Source organism: Vicugna pacos, chromosome 27 (genome assembly GCF_048564905.1).
Source record: "Vicugna pacos chromosome 27, VicPac4, whole genome shotgun sequence".
Taxonomy (NCBI): domain Eukaryota; kingdom Metazoa; phylum Chordata; class Mammalia; order Artiodactyla; family Camelidae; genus Vicugna; species Vicugna pacos.
The window spans coordinates 9,655,233-9,674,124 of NC_133013.1; the positions used below are offsets into that span (position 1 = coordinate 9,655,233).

At 50.3% G+C, this 18,892-nt stretch overlaps 1 protein-coding gene across 3 annotated transcripts in view; it reads left to right on the plus strand.

Moving 5' to 3' along the window:
- The window catches only part of IGF1R (insulin like growth factor 1 receptor), a 282,688-nt gene that overhangs the window by 233,153 nt on the left and 30,643 nt on the right, over window positions 1–18,892 (plus strand). For all 3 annotated transcript variants that reach the window (XM_072950708.1, XM_072950709.1, XM_072950710.1), the window contains exons 6-14: window positions 974–1,188; window positions 3,101–3,227; window positions 4,719–4,957; window positions 7,252–7,419; window positions 7,576–7,780; window positions 12,206–12,489; window positions 13,800–13,936; window positions 14,401–14,560; window positions 18,432–18,534. In XM_072950708.1, the coding sequence (XP_072806809.1) occupies window positions 974–1,188; window positions 3,101–3,227; window positions 4,719–4,957; window positions 7,252–7,419; window positions 7,576–7,780; window positions 12,206–12,489; window positions 13,800–13,936; window positions 14,401–14,560; window positions 18,432–18,534 (1,638 nt within the window). The remainder of the gene's footprint in view (window positions 1–973; window positions 1,189–3,100; window positions 3,228–4,718; window positions 4,958–7,251; window positions 7,420–7,575; window positions 7,781–12,205; window positions 12,490–13,799; window positions 13,937–14,400; window positions 14,561–18,431; window positions 18,535–18,892) is intronic.

Here is an 18,892-nt window from a genome sequence, read left to right on the forward strand (position 1 = left end):
CTGAGGGAACCAGAGAGAAGGGTCCTGCAACCCAGGTGTGGGTATGGGTTTCTCTCTCTGGGTGGCCAGTGGTAACAGTTGCTGACACTGGCTGTCCACCCACAGAGGGTCAGGACCCATGTCTGACCTGGTGGGCTTGGGACCCCCAGCCCTGCGATGGTCAGCATCCATTAGAGCAGCGCATCTCCAAGTGTGCTCCCAGCTCCACTGCGTCAGCATCACCTGGGTACCAGTTTAAAATGCAGATCCTCAGCCCATCTAGACCTGCTAATGAGCAACCCCCCGGGGTGGGGCCCAGCACTCTGAAAATAAGCTTTGTGCATGCCTAACTTGGATTGGACACTGAGTTGCTGTTGCCTGGATGGGTGTCCTGGGGGACTGCCCATCGGGGGCCATCTCTCCTCCCTCACCTTCCCCAGGGACGTGAAACTGATGCTTTTGGGGGGCGGGGATGGGAGACCATGAATCTGGAGGAGAGACCCAGCCCAGGGCTGGTCCACCCTGTCCCGTCCTCTCTCCTTCCCCATCATATGCTGCTGACAGCATGGATGGAACTTACCCCCAAGGATAATGGCAGACTCTCTCCAGCAAATATGTACGCTGTTCTGGTTGAGTAGCAGAGCGTATCTGTTCTCCTATGGACTGATTTCAAGTGCATTGGACCTACTCTGCTTGAGAGAAACAGCCAGAGACTTTTCTAGGGAATGATTTGAGTAGCATCCTCCAGTGTGAAAAGTATTGTTTGTCGGTAATTGAGGTCATCAAATTAATTAGTGTCTTGTCGATTTCCATATTGCCCTTGGATCCTATTGTTGCTATTGTGAACAGTAACTATCCTCTCTTAGACACTGTTAGTAGCTACATCTCTTATCAGCAGAAGCAGTGTGTCCTGGAGCCATATGGCGAAGAGGCCCAGTGTGGGGTGGCCGTTGGAAAAGGGCGAGGGTGCTGATGCTGAGTTCTGTATTTCTAGGAATTACTCCTTCTACGTCCTCGACAACCAGAACTTGCAGCAGCTGTGGGACTGGGACCACCGCAACCTGACTATCAAAGCTGGGAAAATGTACTTTGCTTTCAATCCCAAATTGTGTGTCTCCGAAATTTACCGCATGGAGGAGGTGACCGGAACTAAAGGGCGCCAGAGCAAAGGGGACATAAACACCAGGAACAACGGAGAGAGAGCCTCCTGTGAGTGGACCCTCCTCCCGCCAGGACAGCGGCTTCCGTTTGCGCCCCCCCACCCCGTTTCGCAGGAGCACTTTGCTCACACGTGTATATCTTCAAAGGTGGTAGCAGGGCAGATTCACGGCAGATTCCTGTTTGTAAATTTTCTGTAGTACCTATTTGTGTGTGCTAAACATTTATAAATAGGTTCTCACTCAGGATATTTTAAAAGAAGGTGCTTACAGAAAACAAGAGTTAAAGGACTTTAATGCTCAGGCATGCTTCAATTATTTTCCAAGGAAGAGCTGGTCCTCTCCAGCCTTGCGGGGAGCAAGCCCAGTGCTCCCTCTCCAGAGTGGAGCGGGTGCCTGAGGACAGAGGCGCTCAGCCATGAACACAGGAGACCCTTGGCCACTGGCCCCCTGCCCCTGAACTGGCCTCCCCCTTGCTCCCACCCCAACACGAAAAAGATGGGGAGACCCTGCCTCCCTGGATTGATACTGCTTTTAAAATTTAAATCAATATAATTATAACCTTACGCTGGTTAGATGACTTCTGCTTTAGGGTTTTGCATCTGAGATAGAGCAGTTTCCCACCTGGCCTTGTATATAAAACTGCTTTTTAAAATGTTGTGGTTTTGTTTGGCTGGATAGGGCTGTAAAAGTAAATTCTCTCTCCATCACCGATTTTTGATAAGGGACAGGTGTTAGAAAACACTAGACTAATCTATGAGAGCAAGGGTGATTTGCACATGTGCACACAGGCGGGGGAGAATCCATGAAGCCATCGGCCTTGGACTTGGTTGTGTTGGTGTCTGGATTTACCTGGCAGACACTCAGGCCGCTCAGGAGGTTTTTGAGGGAAGAAAGCTGGAGGGCGAGTTTAGGAACAGGCGCCTTCTCCCACGCACACCCGCCGCAGCCCTGCCCCTCTCCCCATCCGGACCACAGTAGAGGCGGTGGTAGCCAAGCGCCCTCGAATTGTTTTGCTCCTTAGATCAGCCAGTCTGACCTGTCAGATTGTGCAAATACAGTAGCCATTTATTTTCCTTTGAGAACAAAATCACATTTCCTCTCTAAATCACCCTTAGCAGGATCTGCAGCATTTTTCTGCTCTCGATCCATCACATTCTGCCGCATAGACGTCTTAGTTTTTAGCTGCCTTTAGCCCCTGCTTCACCTGCTGAGTGTGGGTTGGGAGTCAAGGAAACACGGGGAAAGGACACTTCGTAGGAGAGCTCTGAGTCTCCGTGAGGAGGCGGTCGTGGGCTCTCCCCTGGTCCTCATCGCCATTTGAATCTGGTGGGGGAACAGAGAGGGCTTGGGGCAGCGTCCCTGTCGTGATGCACCAGCAAAGGCTTCCTTCCGATACGGCAGAGAAGGCTTTGCCGAGTAAGAAGGGTTTACCAGGGCTTAAGCCATTCATGCCAGCCCTGGCTGGGGGCCTCCCAGGAGCTCCTGTGTCCTTCCAGTTCGATACCCAGTTCAGACTGAGGAGAGTGCCCTCCTGTGGCACACCTGGTCTGCTACCTGCCTTCGGTGGTTTGACACGAGCAGGCAGATACACACAACCGCAGAACAGGTCAAGGTTCGCTGTCACCTTCCCGGGCCCCCTCGGTGGGCCACATCTGAGGAATGAGCAGAGAGATGCGGCCGCCTTGCTCCACCCTGCAGTCCCTCTCTTTCAGGTTAGGAGTCACTCCCAGGTTCACATCCAGTGCCCCCAGGTGTACTAAAACAAAAGACCGAGCCCGTTGGAGGCCATGGAGTCCAGCGTTCAGGTCCTTGGTAGGAATAAGAAAGCCCCTGAGATGCCCCGGAAGGGACATCACATGTACCACCAGCTTTGGGGAAGAGGGACACAGGGTGGGGCGGGTGACTTCCCGGACCCGTGGGGGGAAGGGCCTGTCACTCACGGACTTGCCTCTGTGCCCCAGGCGAAAGCGATGTCCTGCACTTCACCTCCACCACCACCTCGAAGAACCGCATCATCGTCACCTGGCACCGGTACCGGCCGCCTGACTACAGGGACCTCATCAGCTTCACCGTCTACTACAAGGAGGCGTGAGTTTCTGCGCTTGGTGACAGCATTCTCTTGGCAGGGCTTCACCTTCGCCCTCTCCTGGCTGTCACGTGGCACCCCTCACCACCGTGACAGCTACCAACGACAAACAGTTAGCGTGAGGCTTTTCAGTGTTCAGTGGATAATTGGAGGCACTTGAATAAAATGAATCCAAAGGGGAGAACTTGTTTTGTTGGAGAGTAAGGTCAGTCCAAACGTTGATCCCACACTGGGATGGAGGGTGTGGTGGAAATACCATTGCAGCCTCGGTGCCTGCTCACCTGCAGTCCAGGGACTCCCAGCAGGATGCTCGGCCCCCCTTGAGGGGGCCCCCCGGCGGGTCCATCGTGTATTCCGGTCACTCTCTCCGTGGCCCCTCCCAAGGTGCAGCCCTCTTTCTAGGTCACGAGTCCTCCAAATAAGGGACAAAGACTGGAGAGAGACTGGCCTTCATGTCTTAAACCTTTCAGAACTTCTCCCAGAATCTACTGGGGGATTTCCTTGTGCCTTTTGAGGACACTTGCCTGCGTGGGCAGCCAGGACATCCCTCCAGATGGTGGCTCGTCTTGTTCCCCCCTTCCTACCTCTGCCTCCTGTGTCCTGGGGGTCCCCTGGGCCTCTCAGTCACTTTCCTCACCCAGGTCTCTGCCGGGGTGCCTGGCTTCCCCGGAGCTGGAACCCTTTCCCCTGCTGGACCCGGGGCCCTGGGAGGGTCATAGCTGTGAGGATACAGGATTATCAGGCGTTTAGTGTCCCCACACATGGGAATCACTCGTAGTCTTCCATCACGACAACAGAGAGGGGTGTGTTAGTGTCCGTTTCAGAAGCCAGTGGCTATCCAGCCCTTGCCTCTGAGAGATGTGGAATTCCCAAGCCAGCTATGCCTCTGTGCAAAATAATCCCTTCCCTTTGATGGTCCTCCAGCGCTTTGGCAGTGTCGGCTGGTAATTTCGCCAGGGAGTTGATGCTAGTGTCTGAGATAATCTGGAAACTAAATATTTGAACGTTATAAGATACTTAAGCAATCAGAATTGTTTGTGAGCAAATTAGATTTCGGAAGCTGTTTTTGAGAAGCTGTTTTTCTGCAGCAAAATCATCTTCCTCCGAAAGTATTCTTTATCAATAGCTGCTGTTTGCATTAAATGACTGTGCTTGTTTTTCTTAATGGTGAAGAAAACGCCACAGCCAGAATCGCGGGCGGAAAGTAGCATGTGCATGTATACTTAATAAAGAGCAGCTTTTTTACTCCTGGTAACTATGGAACTTAGTTTTCCTGAGGCAGAGTGTGTGATTCCATAGTGCCTACGCAATCGTGGTGAGATCTGGAGTCCAGTGGCTTCCTTTTATTTTTCTATTAAAATCTAATTGATACTAGTTTTATCTAGCGTTCCTGTTAGGGAGAGTGTGGTGTGGGAGGCCCCTGCGGGAGGCTTCTGAGAGCTTTGATGCCAGCTCCCTAAAACACTCTCTGAGCTTCATCCATTGTGTTTCAGACCCTTTAAAAACGTCACGGAGTATGACGGGCAGGATGCCTGTGGCTCCAACAGCTGGAACATGGTGGATGTGGACCTCCCTCCCAACAAGGACATCGAGCCTGGCATCTTACTGCAGGGGCTGAAGCCCTGGACGCAGTATGCTGTCTACGTCAAGGCCGTGACCCTCACCATGGTGGAGAACGACCACATCCGTGGGGCCAAGAGCGAGATCTTGTACATTCGCACCAACGCTTCAGGTATCCAGGCACCGTGCCCACCACTCCGCACTTGCTCTGCTCACTGTCCCTGCTTGTTACAGGACGTAGGCAGAGGTGTGGCAGTGAGCTGGGCCTGTTCCCTCCGTCCTGGGCCAGTCTGTCTTTTATATGTCTATCTCATCAACGTGTGATACTGTATCATGTTTTTTCCCACCCCCCAGTACCCTGGCATCTTCCAGGCCATCTTCTGGATTTCACATCATCTTCCGTCATTATTCTGACTGTCCTGGACAATTGAGGCCAGGTCCTCCAGGCTGCTGGGTTGGTGTCATTGACCCAGATTCAGTCCCCTATGGCTGTATTTCTTGTTTATTTTGACAGTTGGGCCTCTGGGAACTGAAACCATGCTGGTTGGTGTTCCAGTTACCTCTGGCGGCTTATTGGTTTCTCGTCTTCATTCTGTAGTGGCTAGGGTTCCGAGAAGGTAGACCAAAGTTGAAGAACATCAGTGGACCATGTTGCGGACATTTGAAGTATACGCAGATGACAGTGGGCCTCCTTTTCCCCTGATCTTCAATTTTTTTTTTAAACCATCTCATTTCTCAGCTCCAGACTCTGGAATTAATGAAAGCAAACCTTTGTGTATATTTTCCAAGTATATAAAAACCAGTTTAGAGGGAGGGAAACACGTATCATTTTAAAAGGCACTGATAAACGTTCTTTGATGATAGCCATTGTTACAGCGTGTAGGCTGTTTTAAAACACCCGTTAAGCTAGCGTGAATTGAGTTTAAATGGCAAAGAGGGTGAGGAAAAAAATGTTGGTGGGGAAAACCCCTGCTTCTGTCTCCCCTCCCCTGTTTCATCTCGATGATCCTCTAAGTGGCTACAGTCATGTCACTGACTGTGCAGTGCTTTTATCAGTGAACGTGACCCAGGCTTCTGATCCCAGGCCTGGGAAGACGCAGCAGAGGCTCAAAGGCACCAGAATAAGTTGTTCATCCTAAAATTCGGAAGTAATTCGTTGTGGCTGGTTTAGGAAAAAATTAAAATCTTTCCATGTTCTTAAGAAACGAGCTTCCTTTCCCCAAAGGTGGAAAACAGAACCCTGTACAGATTGAGTCAGTTCACTCCATTTTGGTCCCTGTCCTTACAAGTGGTGGGGACAGAGAATGGCTGGTCCATCACCTCAGCCTTTAGAGGACCCCTGCTATTGAAACACCTAGGGTTGAGCTGTGTGTTTCTGAAATACTTATTCTAGGAAGCACTCAAGTGGCGAAATATTCAGTAAGTTGTGTTTACCGAGAAAAAGTCAGCATGTCATAACTTCTTCCTAAAGGGTCCTTCCTTAACAGGTACTCAGAACCTTGTGTATAATGGTATGTATGTTAAGGTTTCACATTTTAAAAGTGGCTTACATGACCACGTTGCTTAAGTGACATACAGCAAAGGTGTCGGTTGCACTTCGGAAAATCTACCGAAATCAGTGCTTTCTTGTGAAGCCAACAAGAGTAAGACTTCAGTGGTCTCAGGATGTGTCTGTTCTTTATGCACCGTCAGGTCTGGGTCTGGGTCTGGGTTTGGATTTGGGTTTGAGCGGCAACAGGAAGTAAAGCTTGACCAGATTATTCTGCTTTGCCTGTAAATCAGTATTCTTTTGCTGGTGACAGAGTCCATCACTTGAAATCAGGGCTTTATGTGCGTTCAAGATGTTTTTAAACTGCTTCTCATAGTCAGGACTAGAGCGTCCCATTGCATTGTGACTATAGGACTGGTAGGTTTCCAGGCCCTTCGCATTACCCTTTCCTCCAAGCCCCCCACACACACACACGTGCACACATGCATGAGCACACACACACTCTCCAGCACCCTTTTTGCTTTCCCCGTGTGTTTTGGCTTTTTTGCCATTTTTATCAGAGATTCAATCAGAATCTCAGATGAAATACAAGTCAGTTCAGTTTTACCTTTTGTTAAAACTGCTAGAGTTAAACGTTTTGGAGGATGGCAGTTGTAATACATGAGGAAAAGCCGGTGTTTGAATTAACTGTACTGTCTAAGCCTTCCATTGCAACCCTGGCTGAGCCCCAACCACCTTTTTCCATTTGCAGCCCAGTGATGTTCGTTATCACGGAGTTTACCCGAGAACAGATACTGTCAAGGGAGATTAATATGACCTCAAAACAAAGTTCAGTGTTCATTTTGTGTTTCAGGGTTCACCACCGTTGTCCCATCTGGGTCAAACTTTTGGCTTCTCGCGGGTTTGCATCACATTTCTGACAGCTGGGATCTTGGGTTCTTCCCCGTTTCTGAAATGTCCTGTGTTCCCCTTTCCAGTTCCTTCCATTCCCCTGGATGTTCTCTCAGCATCAAACTCCTCTTCTCAGCTGATCGTGAAGTGGAACCCTCCCTCTCTGCCCAACGGCAATCTGAGTTACTACATCGTGCGGTGGCAGCGCCAGCCTCAGGACAGCTACCTTTACCGGCACAACTACTGCTCCAAAGGTGAGGGTGAGCTCCCAGCCCCGACACTGCATGTCCCTGTCCCCGGGAGCAGTGCCAGCCGTCGGTGGGGACCCAGCGGCGGTGGCGATTACCGGTGCAGACAGCCCCTCCTTTTCCCCACCAGCCTGTGTAACCTGGCTCTCCTTTTCCGAGCAGACAAAATCCCCATCAGGAAGTATGCTGATGGCACCATCGACGTCGAGGAGGTGACGGAGAATCCCAAGACCGAAGTGTGTGGTGGCGAGAAAGGGCCGTGCTGCGCTTGCCCCAAAACCGAGGCCGAGAAGCAGGCCGAGAAGGAGGAGGCCGAGTACCGCAAGGTCTTCGAGAATTTTCTGCACAACGCCATCTTCGTGCCCAGGTGCCGTGTCCTCTGAGGATGGCTCCCAGCAGGGTCTGGTGCTTTCTCTCCACCCTGGTGGTTTGTAGGTCAGCAGCCTCATGGCGAGACCCAGTGGCCATGGAGGAAGGACAAAGTAGAGGCTGTGGGCTTGGCTGGGTGGGATTCTGCACAAAGGACGGCGCTCAGAGCCCGAAGCCTGTCCTGGGGTGGGGTGGGGAGAGGCTGGCTGTGTGACAGGTGACAGGTGCAGTTGCCCCCAGCCCTGTGCAGAGAGCACGGGGGCTCAGAGAGCAGAAACCAGAGCATGGAGGAGCCGGGATTTAGGCCCTTCCCACTCCTCCTGCAGCCTCTCAGCCTGCCCGAGGAGGAAGGAAGCTGGCTGAGAAAATCAGAGATGGTTTTGAAAGGGGCCCAACTTCAAAGCATAACCGAGGGCCACAGGCACCCTTGACAAGCAGGTCGGGAAGCAGAGTAGAAGACAGCCTTTAAAGTGAAGAGGCCCCTGCCCCAGCGCATCTGTCTGCTCCAGTCTTTGCTTCTGTCAAGTGGGGATGAAAGTGGAGGAAGGCCCATGTTCAGAGCAGCATTTATTCAAATAGCCAGAAGCTGGGAACAACCCCCATGTCCTCCAACAGCTGAGTAGATGAACAAACGTGGTCTTTCCAGGCACTGGAATATTATTCAACCATGAAAAGGAATGAGAGTCTGCAGCATGGATGAACCTTGAGAACATGCTGAGTCAAAGCAGCCAGATATCGTGTGATTCCATGGATATGTAATAGCTAGAACAGGCAAATTCATAGCAATAGGAGGTGAATTAGCGGTTACCAGGGCTGGGGGAGGGGACATGAGTTATTCCTTAATGTGTGCAGAATTTCTGTTTCGGGAGATGTAGAATTTTGGAAATGGTGATGGTTGCACAGCACTATGGATAATCAGTGACAGTGAATTATGCACCTAAAAGGTTAAAATGACAAAATTTTGTTAAATTTTTTTAGGGGGAACTTTATTTTACCACAACGAAAATTAGTGAAAAAAAAAATAGTAGGGGGACATTCAGCAGGGTGACCTTGTGATTGATGTCTGGGAGAGGAGATGGAAACGGAGTGGTGGCTGGTGGCTCCTTTTTCTTCCTGAAAGATTATCGAGTTTTGAAACAACCTCGTGCCTGAAACCTGGGCAGAGGAGCAGGATTTAAGACCAGCCTTGTACCTATGAGCCCGTGTCCCCGACCCCCACAGCACCCCAGTTGACAGCCCGCTGCCTGCATGTTTTCCAGGAATCACTTATCTCCCAGCCCCCGACCTGGGAGGCACCAGCAGCCCAGAGCTTCTGTTTATTCTGCAGTTGCTCTGCCCTTAAAGTCTCACTGAGGTTGTAGCAACAAATGGTTCTGAAAGAGACTTTTTTCTTTTACCCTTCTGATATTTGTGTAATAATCAAAGATAGACATCTTACTTTGAAAAATCATTAAAACAGGAAATGAAGACCTTTTAGAACTGGAGGCACCATTTCCTTTGCAGAATGAAGCTCTTGTCGCTCAGCCACCTTCTGCCCTGCTCTCTCCTCTCCCACAGCTAAAACCGCGCAACCTCCTGCCCCACCCCGCCTGACCAGTGACATCTGTTCACTGAGGGACGATAGGGCTGCGGCTCATGGATTAGTCCAGATAGTCTGTACATCATGTGTGCTTCCAAGCATCAGAAAGTTTGAGAGCTGGGAAAGAGCTCAAAGGTGTTTCAAAACTAGAACCAGGTTCGGTGTCTTGTCCACCATCTGAATTCATTAATGATCCATTTGGGGCTTGGCCCTCCGTTCCCACATCCAGGGCTCTTTCTCTTCCTGACATCGCTTCTCAACACACCCACCCAACTCCGTGCCAGCAGAGACTTGGCCGGTGTTACTTCTTCCTATGGACACAGAGAAGAGGAGGGGTTCCGAGTGTCCCAGGCAGGCTGGGCAGGAGCAGTCCGTTTATTCTCCATCAGAGGTGGCTGGTTATGCTGCTGTCTTGTCCCACCGACCTGCCCGAGGTTCAGGTTGTGAGTCCAAGCTGTAGAAAGGCTTTGCTAAAAAACCCTGTAGCTTTCTGTTTATGGTTACAAGGCAGTTCCTTTTTCCCTCATCAGATGTGGATCAAGGATCAGGTGGCATGAGGGCAGAGCTGTGGGTGACACAGATACTATGAATGCCCCATATTCTTGTTGTTGATTCCAAAATAGGTTTCTTCTGTGCCAAGTTACCCTGCTGAATGAGTGTGTTCACCCTGTAGTCCTGACAGCCTCTCTCTGAAGTCTAGTCCCCACTTCCTGGTCTCTCTTTCCATAGGACAGATGTAATACTGTAGTTTGCCCATGGTGAGGGGCCACAGTTGATAAAAAACTCACGTGTGTGTTTTTCAAGACTCCTGCTGAGGCATGCATCCAATGTCCACACAGCTTCCGACAGAATCCGGGTAAAAGGAGTGTTCGGGTAACAGAATGACCGAATAAATCATAAAGAAAGGTTTTCTATTTTACAACCAGATCGTGCAAAGACACTTTATATTTCTTTCAGTTCATTCTAAGGACAGTTTATTTGGGAGCTTAAAACCCGTCAAGTCCGATTTAGTGTGTTACGCGCTGTCCGACATGTGCCGTGTGTCTCGAAGCAGGCCAGCAGCCAGGGCTCGCAGGCCGCTCTCCCGAGTCCGTATCTGGTGGTGAATGCCTTTCACTGGTTGCTGCCTTTATATCTAAAGTCATGTAGTTTGCTTTAAGCGACTGAAATGTCAACAGACGTTGACGAGTCAAAAAGGTTTTCCGCTCGGAGTAAGTTGTCCGGTGGCTGGGAGTGGGGAAAGCTGGGGATGATGTTTGCTGCTGGTCACACCGTTGGGAGGCTAGGCTGCTTACGGAGAACGGGGGACGCGCCGTTCTGCCTGCCCCCTGCCTTCCTGATGGTGTGCTGTGTGGCCTCCCTCCGCAGCCCACGTCAAATGCTGCGTGGTCTCTGGGAGTGTGGTGTTTGTAAATAAATACACTATCGAGTGAGCTTCATGGTGTCATCCCAGGTAAATGGGAGTGGGCCATGGGAGGGGTTCTGACCCAGTAATATTTTGGGGTGGATTAAACCCAAACAGCTTCTTACTTGTAGACCCAAGTGGGCGTTGTGTTGATTTTGAAGAGATGGCAGGAAATTTGTTCTGGTAGGTAGGTATCAAAAAAAAGTCTTCCTAGCAACACGTGTCCTCCACTTCCAGGAAGGCTGGCTGGTTCGTAGAGTGTGAGGATGGGGAGCTCTCAGCCTCATTTTCTAGCCTTTCCTCCCCCAGCGTCGGGAAAGCGGATGCAGTGGGGTCCTTGGCCGATTTTGTGTTGAAGGGGTCATGTTGTCACTGCACAGAGCGGGTGATGGTGTTCTCTGAGGGGAGTCTGGGGCCCTTCCCCAAGTCCCCTCCTTCCCGTCCAGGTTTTTCACTTAGAGGCAAATCGCAGGAAGCCTGCTGGGTGTCAGCCGGACCCTGGCTGACCTGAGGGGCTGGTTCTTTGTCTGGGTCCTCATTACTCTCACGATCTGTCTCTGTCGGGTCCTGTAAGTGCCAGGAGCCTGCTAGGTTTCTGGGGGAAGCCCATCTGTCACAGAAGCAGCCGTTGGAAGAGTCACACCCCAGCTTCTTGGGTGCCTCACCTGTGTCTGGAGTGCAAACGTTCTTTCCCAGGTGATTCCGGGCAGTCCCTTTTCTGTCCTGTCCTTCTAAGCCCTACTGAGATCCATGGCAGGGACACTGCCGCTGTCATGGGCAGGGCCTTGGGGAGGCCACAGGTGGTCACTGCCGAGTGGGAGGCAGAGCCAGGCTGGAAAAGACCTCCAGGGCTGTGAAACACATAGACGCTCCCCTCTTAGAGGAGGAGGGGCCTGGGGGTCCGAGTAAGTGCTGGCTGCTGGCATCCTCCCTTTTATTCCATAGTCAAAGAGGGTCAGAAAAGCCACCACCACAGGCCTCGGAGCCCCTGTGCCCACCTCTCTGGGCCTGCACCCCACACCTGACCTCTTGTTCACCCCAGTAAACCTCAGCGTGGCCAGTAGGCCAGTCATCTTTCATGCTGAACCTGTCGGTCTGTGGAGCAGACGGCACTGACATTCTGATGCAACAGCCAGGGTGCTGCTGAGCCGGGGGCTGGGGCGTTAGTTTGCCTCTGGGAACCATCGAGGAACCACTCTGCAAGCCGGGAGGCAGTTTGTGTGGCGAGTCTGAGGTTTGCAATGCAGAGAAAGCAAAGTAAAAAACGAGGAAGGAAATCCCCGTATTATTTATTGGTTCTCATCCAAGGCGCCTGAATAGCTCCTTTTATTCCAAGGTTAAGATTTTTCTTTTCTTTCTCTTACTCTAACCCAAGTCATGGAAGAGACAAAAGAGGGGGAGGCCCTCACTTATAAGCCAAGTTTCTCTCTTCCTTGCAGACCCGAAAGGAAGCGGAGAGAGGTCATGCAGGTCGCCAACACCACCACGTCCAGCCGAAGCAGGAACACCACGGTGGTGGACACCTACAACATCACAGACCCAGAAGAGCTCGAGACAGAGTACCCTTTCTTTGAAAGCAGAGTGGACAACAAGGAGAGAACCGTAATCTCTAACCTCCGGCCTTTTACTTTGTACCGCATCGACATCCACAGCTGTAACCACGAGGCTGAGAAGCTGGGCTGTAGCGCCTCCAACTTTGTCTTCGCGAGAACCATGCCTGCAGGTATGGTGTGATCCAGTTCGCCCCATTCCTGACTCCCTCACAGCTGAGGGGAGAAGGTCGTGAATTATAGCCACAGAGGCTGACACCTTCCTCTCAGTTGTGCTTATTAAAGAACAGGTGGTCATTTGCAGGCAGCTTGGTGGCCCAGCAGCCCAAGGGATGGAGTTCTTTCAAAGTGACACCATTCCTCCCTCCCACTCTCTCCACACAGAGTACTCAAGAGCAGGGAGCTCGATTCAGGGTCAACTCTTTTCCTTCTAGTTGGTTCACTCTGTACATTCCCACGACCCTTTTACCCTCATTTGTGCACAGGGGAATTGCCAGGTCTCTCTTGAGTTCTCAGAGATTCAGCAAAGTCCCCATTTAGCTGTCTCGATTAGAGTGACCGGAGCAATCCTCCGGGTCATCTCCTGGAGCAGCCTTTGGTCCTCCTCGTTTGGTCTTCACCTTCACCTTGTAAGGTAGAAGCTGCCTGTGGCTCAGACAGCCACTCGTCCATCTTTAAGTATGGGCGAACTGCCCCGTTCGCTTCCCTGTGGAGTTGGCAGGTATGCAGAACACAGAGTGACTGCAGCCTGGGAGTGGGGCCTCCTGGGCACGGTTCTGGCACCTGCATTCAGCTGCCAGCCTCCCCGGCCTCTGTCTCCTCCCCTCCTGGGAGAGACACAGCCCAGCTGATTTCTCAGAGCCTTTCCCAGCTAGAACTTGCAGTGATTTTTGCTCACCACTTGGCGCACTGGTTTAAGAAGCAAGGGAGCAGGCACCCCAGCCTCACTGGCAGCTGAAGGAGTGGCTGATGGACCGGCTTCCCAGCAGCTTCCTACAGGTGGGCTCATGGACGGTCCTTCGCGCCTGTGCAGAAATCACATCTGCCTGTGCAGGTGTGGAGTGCGAAGTGTCTGTGCCCGGCTTGGAGGCTGGAGGCGGCTGCTCCTGCTTGCTCAGCACCTTTTCGATGCTGCTTGGGTTTGACAGCATCACGTAGAAGCCGAGTACCAGAAATAAGTGACTCAAGTTGCCAAGATTTTCCTCCTGTACTTGAAAGTAGGCTTTTCCATTGGGGGAACGGGAGGTTGGGAGACTGGTGGCAGGGGGAGATTGACAGGTCACTAGATTGACAGGTCACTAGATGGCTCCAATTCCAAAACCCCTGCCGCAGGCACGCGGCCAGTCAGGAGGCACGGACGCGGCCGCTGTCCACAGTCCTGCGTGCCTGGGTGCAGAGGGTATCCTTAGGTTAGTCCGGTGTTTTTCTGTCCCTCCCCGGGGACTAGAATCCAGCTTTATCAGTTGTTTCAATTGTTGCACAGAAGGAGCAGATGACATTCCTGGACCGGTGACCTGGGAGCCAAGGCCGGAGAACTCCATCTTTTTAAAGTGGCCAGAACCTGAGAATCCCAATGGATTGATTCTAATGTATGAAATAAAATACGGATCACTCGTCGAGGTAAGACGGGGGCAGTGGCCCATGTCCGGGTGTGTTTCCATTACAGGTGATGGCAGATGTTATACTGTGACACGGGGCACCTCCTGGTTAGCTTAAGACTTTAAACAATAAAATAAGGAGGTAAGTCAGTGAGGCTTTAGATCTTTCTACCTGTTCCACGCTCCTTGAGGAATTCTCAGAGGGTGCAAGGAGCTGGCTTATTCTCGCCCTCAAGACACTTTTGTTGCAGAAAATGATTTTTCAACCTAGACTAGATTCGGCTTAATAACTTAATCTTTATGGAACTCTTTTTGGTTAAAAAGATTAGGTTTGGTTAACTTGGGCGTGCTTAGAGTTATTAGAAGATTGCCACAGTGTAAGACTGGTTTTTCCCCTTTTACTGCAAATCCGGGTCACTGTTAGGTGGGAAGTTGCCCGTTCCTCCCATGTTTGTGGGAAATGGACATGTGTTTTATTTTCCCCAGGATCAGCGGGAGTGTGTGTCTAGACAGGACTACAGGAAGTATGGAGGGGCCAAGCTGAACCGGCTCAACCCGGGGAACTACACGGCCCGGATCCAGGCCACCTCTCTCTCTGGGAATGGGTCGTGGACGGATCCTGTGTTCTTCTACGTCCAGGCCAAAAGTAAGGCTTGTGGAGGGAGTAGCTAGAAAATCTGAAAACAGGTGGGGCCGTACTGGGGAGGCCTGGGACGTTGTGGCTCTCTGATTTCCTGATTTCTGTGATCCAGCTTTCAGAAGCCAGCGCCTCATCTGAGAGCCCAGGCTGGGGACCTGTGGCGCTTAGAGTCCCCACTCTATCCGATGGGCTGGGAGAGGGTCTGAGCCTCTCCTTTGACGGAGTCAGCAAGGGGCCTTTGCTCTCAACTTGGTTTATGTCCAAAGCATTTTACAAAGCACTGTATTGAACATTCTGCCTCCTGCCTCGTCAGGGATGCTGGTTGGGGCTCAGACTCAGGGCTTAGAATCCCAAGGGGTGGTGGAGACCTGGGAGCCATCTGGTCCAGCCTCCTCTCGGCCAAGAGTCACCGTGACAGCACCCTAGGCTGAGGCATGGCCCCCTTCACTGCTCGTTGGTAAAATACAGATGCACTTTTAAAGCAGCATCACACATTGAAAGCACACAGTGCTCACCACTTGGCACAGAGACTGGGCCATGTTGTGAGTTTATGCTCAAACCATTGCCAAGACAGAAGTCTTAGAAGGCCATTCTATGTGAGGATTTTATTTTATTTTTTAATATTTTTAAAAAATGTTATTTCTTTATTTATTTTTAATGGAGTTACTGGGGATTGAACCCAGGACCTCATGCATGCTGGTCACACACTCTATCACTGCACTATACCCACCCCCTCCATGTGAGGATTTTTAGATTTTAAAACTAAAATTTGTAAAATGTATAAGCACAAGGGCATTATACTTGCTTGACTAAGATTTGATGACATAAACTTTCCTTATTATTTCCATATTAATTTTCTACTATTTCTTATTAGAAACCAAATTTTTTTAGATTATTTCATATTAAGATCAAACTGTGCATGACACTATTCCTTACTGCTTCCTCAAGAAAAAGCAGCCCCGCCTTGCTTAGTGTTTGCTACTTTTGAGGTCGAGTGGGCAGTCTCCACTGCCCTGGTCCCTCCTGGTATCCACACCTGTGCTGTCCTGATCTGGAGTCTGAGTTTAAATTCACGGTTCAACTGATCCGGCAGTCCACCTGGTTAGCACCTAATAGTCAAAGACATGCATGATATTTGTCGGGGGAGGGTACAGCTCAGTGGTAGAGAGCATTCTTAGCATACGTGAGGTCCTGGGTTCAACCTCCAGTACCTCCATTAAAAAAAAAAATTAAAAAAAAATAAGACATGCATGGTATTTGGAAAGCCTCATAGTGACAGATACCAAAAGAAGGATGGGGGAGATAGAACTGCAGACCGTGAGGCAGCATTTTATGAGGCTGGCACTGTGTTAGGGGTAGACAGATGCTTAGGGAAATAATTCCATCAACTAAAATTGTCTAAATTCTCCATGTGGTCCACTTAACCTACTCTTCCCAGTTAGCTGGTGCCCCCACTCCAGCGCTAGAACTCTCACCGTCTTCCCAGAGCCCTCTGCAGTGAGGTGGCTTCCCTTCTCTCTCGCCTCCCCTCTCATCCCCTCCCCTCTGCTCTCCACACCCGTCCCTTAGAAGCAGACCCTAGGTTTAGGGGTCTGGGTCGTGCTGTGTTCTTTGAAACAGCAGTGCTGGCTTCTGGGGTTCAGTGACTTCGGCTTATCTTCAGAGAAGACTAGTTCCTCTCTGCGGTTGTCCCCCCGCTTTTAACCCTGTGAGTGCTCAGATGCCAATGGGAAACCCGAGAGCCCCTCTGATGGAATCTTTCCAGCAGAAGTTGGCAGAGACCGCAGGGAAATTAAATCCGCGTGCCTGCTTGACTGTCGGGAAGTTTTTCCTTGTGTCAGACAAGACTCTCCCGCCGCGGTTGAGTCTCATTTCCTCCTGTTTAATCCTCGGAGGAGATGGAAGCTTTGGAAGCTTTCTGGCAACTGCTCTCCTTTTAGGAACGCTTCGTGTGCTTGAAGACTATTATATTACCCCTCAGGCTTTTCTTCTCCAGACTAAATAATCTCAGGTCTGGGGCCTTTTCTTGTAGCCCAGCTCATCCACTGATTTTCTGGCCATTTAATCATTTTGTTCTTCTCTGAACATGTTTCAGTTTCTCCATGTCCCCACTGAAATGTGAAACTCAAAAAGAACACAGAACAACCTGACCCGTAGCATGAGTGATACAGATATAAGAAATAGTCCTCAGGAGGCAAAACAGAAAACTCCACCGGCTTCCCAAAGGCAGTGTTAACCTTGGAAGTGTTTTCAAGAACTAGGAAATGCAGGCGCCTGCAGCCATTTTTAGAGCTATTTGATGAAAGTATCTTTAACTAAAACAATTAAAATAGCTTCAGTCTTCCTTAAAGAGTAATAATAATAATAGTAGTCTTTAGTGGCAAAATAATCATTGATAGGTGACGTACAGTAGATGTAACTTGGTCCCCAGTGAGTTCCAAGCTCATTTCCACGTAGACATCTCTACCTGAGTGTCCCATGGGCACTTGAGACTCCTCGTGCGCAAAACCAAAATCACAGGTGCTACCTGCAGAATCTCTCTCCATCCTTTGTTCCTAAACTCAATCAGTGGCCCCATAATCCACATACCACCGAAGCCAGGAACCTCACAGCCAGCCTTCACCTTTCCTTCTCTCCTGCCACCCATTTCTCATTCAGACCTACGTCTCACTGATTCTCCCTCTGAAATATCTCTGGAATCCAGCCTCTGTTGCCACCATCACCACCTCAGCTCTGAGTCTCCGGGTGCTTGCTTCGTGGAGAAAATATGAGCTGGGGGTGCAGGCATTCTGGGTCCAATCCCAAGGCCATGGCTAACCAGCTGCCTGTGTGACCCTGGGGAGGGCAGTGCGCCTCTGTGAGTCTTTCTCATGTATAGAAAAGGAGCAGTGATTTCTGGTGAGGTCTGAGCTGGGTAACGCAGAACATGCCCAGAGCCCCTCTCCCCCAACTCTCTCCCACCGCCCCAGGCTGGGCAGTATTTCCTCCCCGCAGCCAGCCCCTCCTCCGGCACAGCCATCTCTCCCTGCACAAATCTGACCAGGTCATGGCAGGGCTGGAGAGCTCTCACCGGTTCCTCTCAATCTGCAGAATGAAGTTCCGATTGCTTAGCTGGGACAAAGCCCCTTGGGAGCTGGCCCTGATTTCTCTCCAGGATCATCTCTGACCATTCCTCTGCACTTAGAAAACTTCCCCTGACTCCCTTCTCTCTGCTGCCTGCCTCTCTGCGTCCCTGCAGTCCATGCAGTCCCCTTCTCTAGTTGTTTTGCTACCTGCGGGCGTGTTGATTTCCAGCGTCCGGCAGAATTTTCAAGTGTGTGGATCAGTGTCCAGCCTGATGGAAGTGCTGGGGGCGGTGATGGGCAGGTGCTGCAGGGAGCTCTACACTCCCAGACTTGTAACTACAGACTCAGGTTTGCAGAGAATTCAGAGCAACTTTGGCAAGGGGTGCCATCCAGTTACTTTTTGTTTTATTTTAAATTGTTCTTAGAACTGTCTTAGGACAGATAAAGGTCAACAGAGCTGAGGGCTAGATGTATAAGCATCTCCATTTTATTTTAGCAAATGTATGCAATTCCGCTAACAGTCATCAGACTGCGTACAAAGATTATTTTACTGGAGCCCATCATTTGGAACTACTATTTCAGAATACACTGTACTTTGAAAATAAAAATGACTCTCCTCCTTGGCCTGCACGTATTTAGTTTTTTCTCGAATAACTCAGGGTTTTTTTTATTGTTTATCTTCAGAATTCCTAGTGTGTGGTAAGGCAATAAAGGAATTCTCAGGGATTTTTCATTCCACTAAATATTAAAAAAACGAATTGAGCAGCTTGTTCCCCTGGTGATATTTTCTCATTTCCTCCTTGGTTCTGCAGCGACGTATGAAAATTTCATCCATCTGATCATCGCCCTGCCTGTGGCCGTGCTGTTGATTGTGGGCGGGTTGGTTATAATGTTGTACGTCTTCCACAGGAAAAGGTGAGTGACTTGGTGAAAAGTTCAGGTCCTTTTTGCCACATCTGACCGGTTTGATGATTTGCACCTGAGTAAACGTCAACTTTCTGAGGATTTTGAGGAAATAGTTTATGGATCAGAAAGCCTGATTTTCCAATCAGATGTTCTCAGAAGAAGAGAACCTTTTCTAACGATCCAACAACAGAAGGAAACTTCTCCTTTGGAGCACAGATCATCCCCACCTGGGCTGTCCCATCACAGGTGCTTCTGCCTATGCAGAGCTGTTCTAAACGTGATGTTTTAACCCGCCCATCACAGAGGCCTTTCAGTTTCCAGTGAAGGAAAGAAACAAACATTTGTTAAAAATCTCTAATCCAAGGCC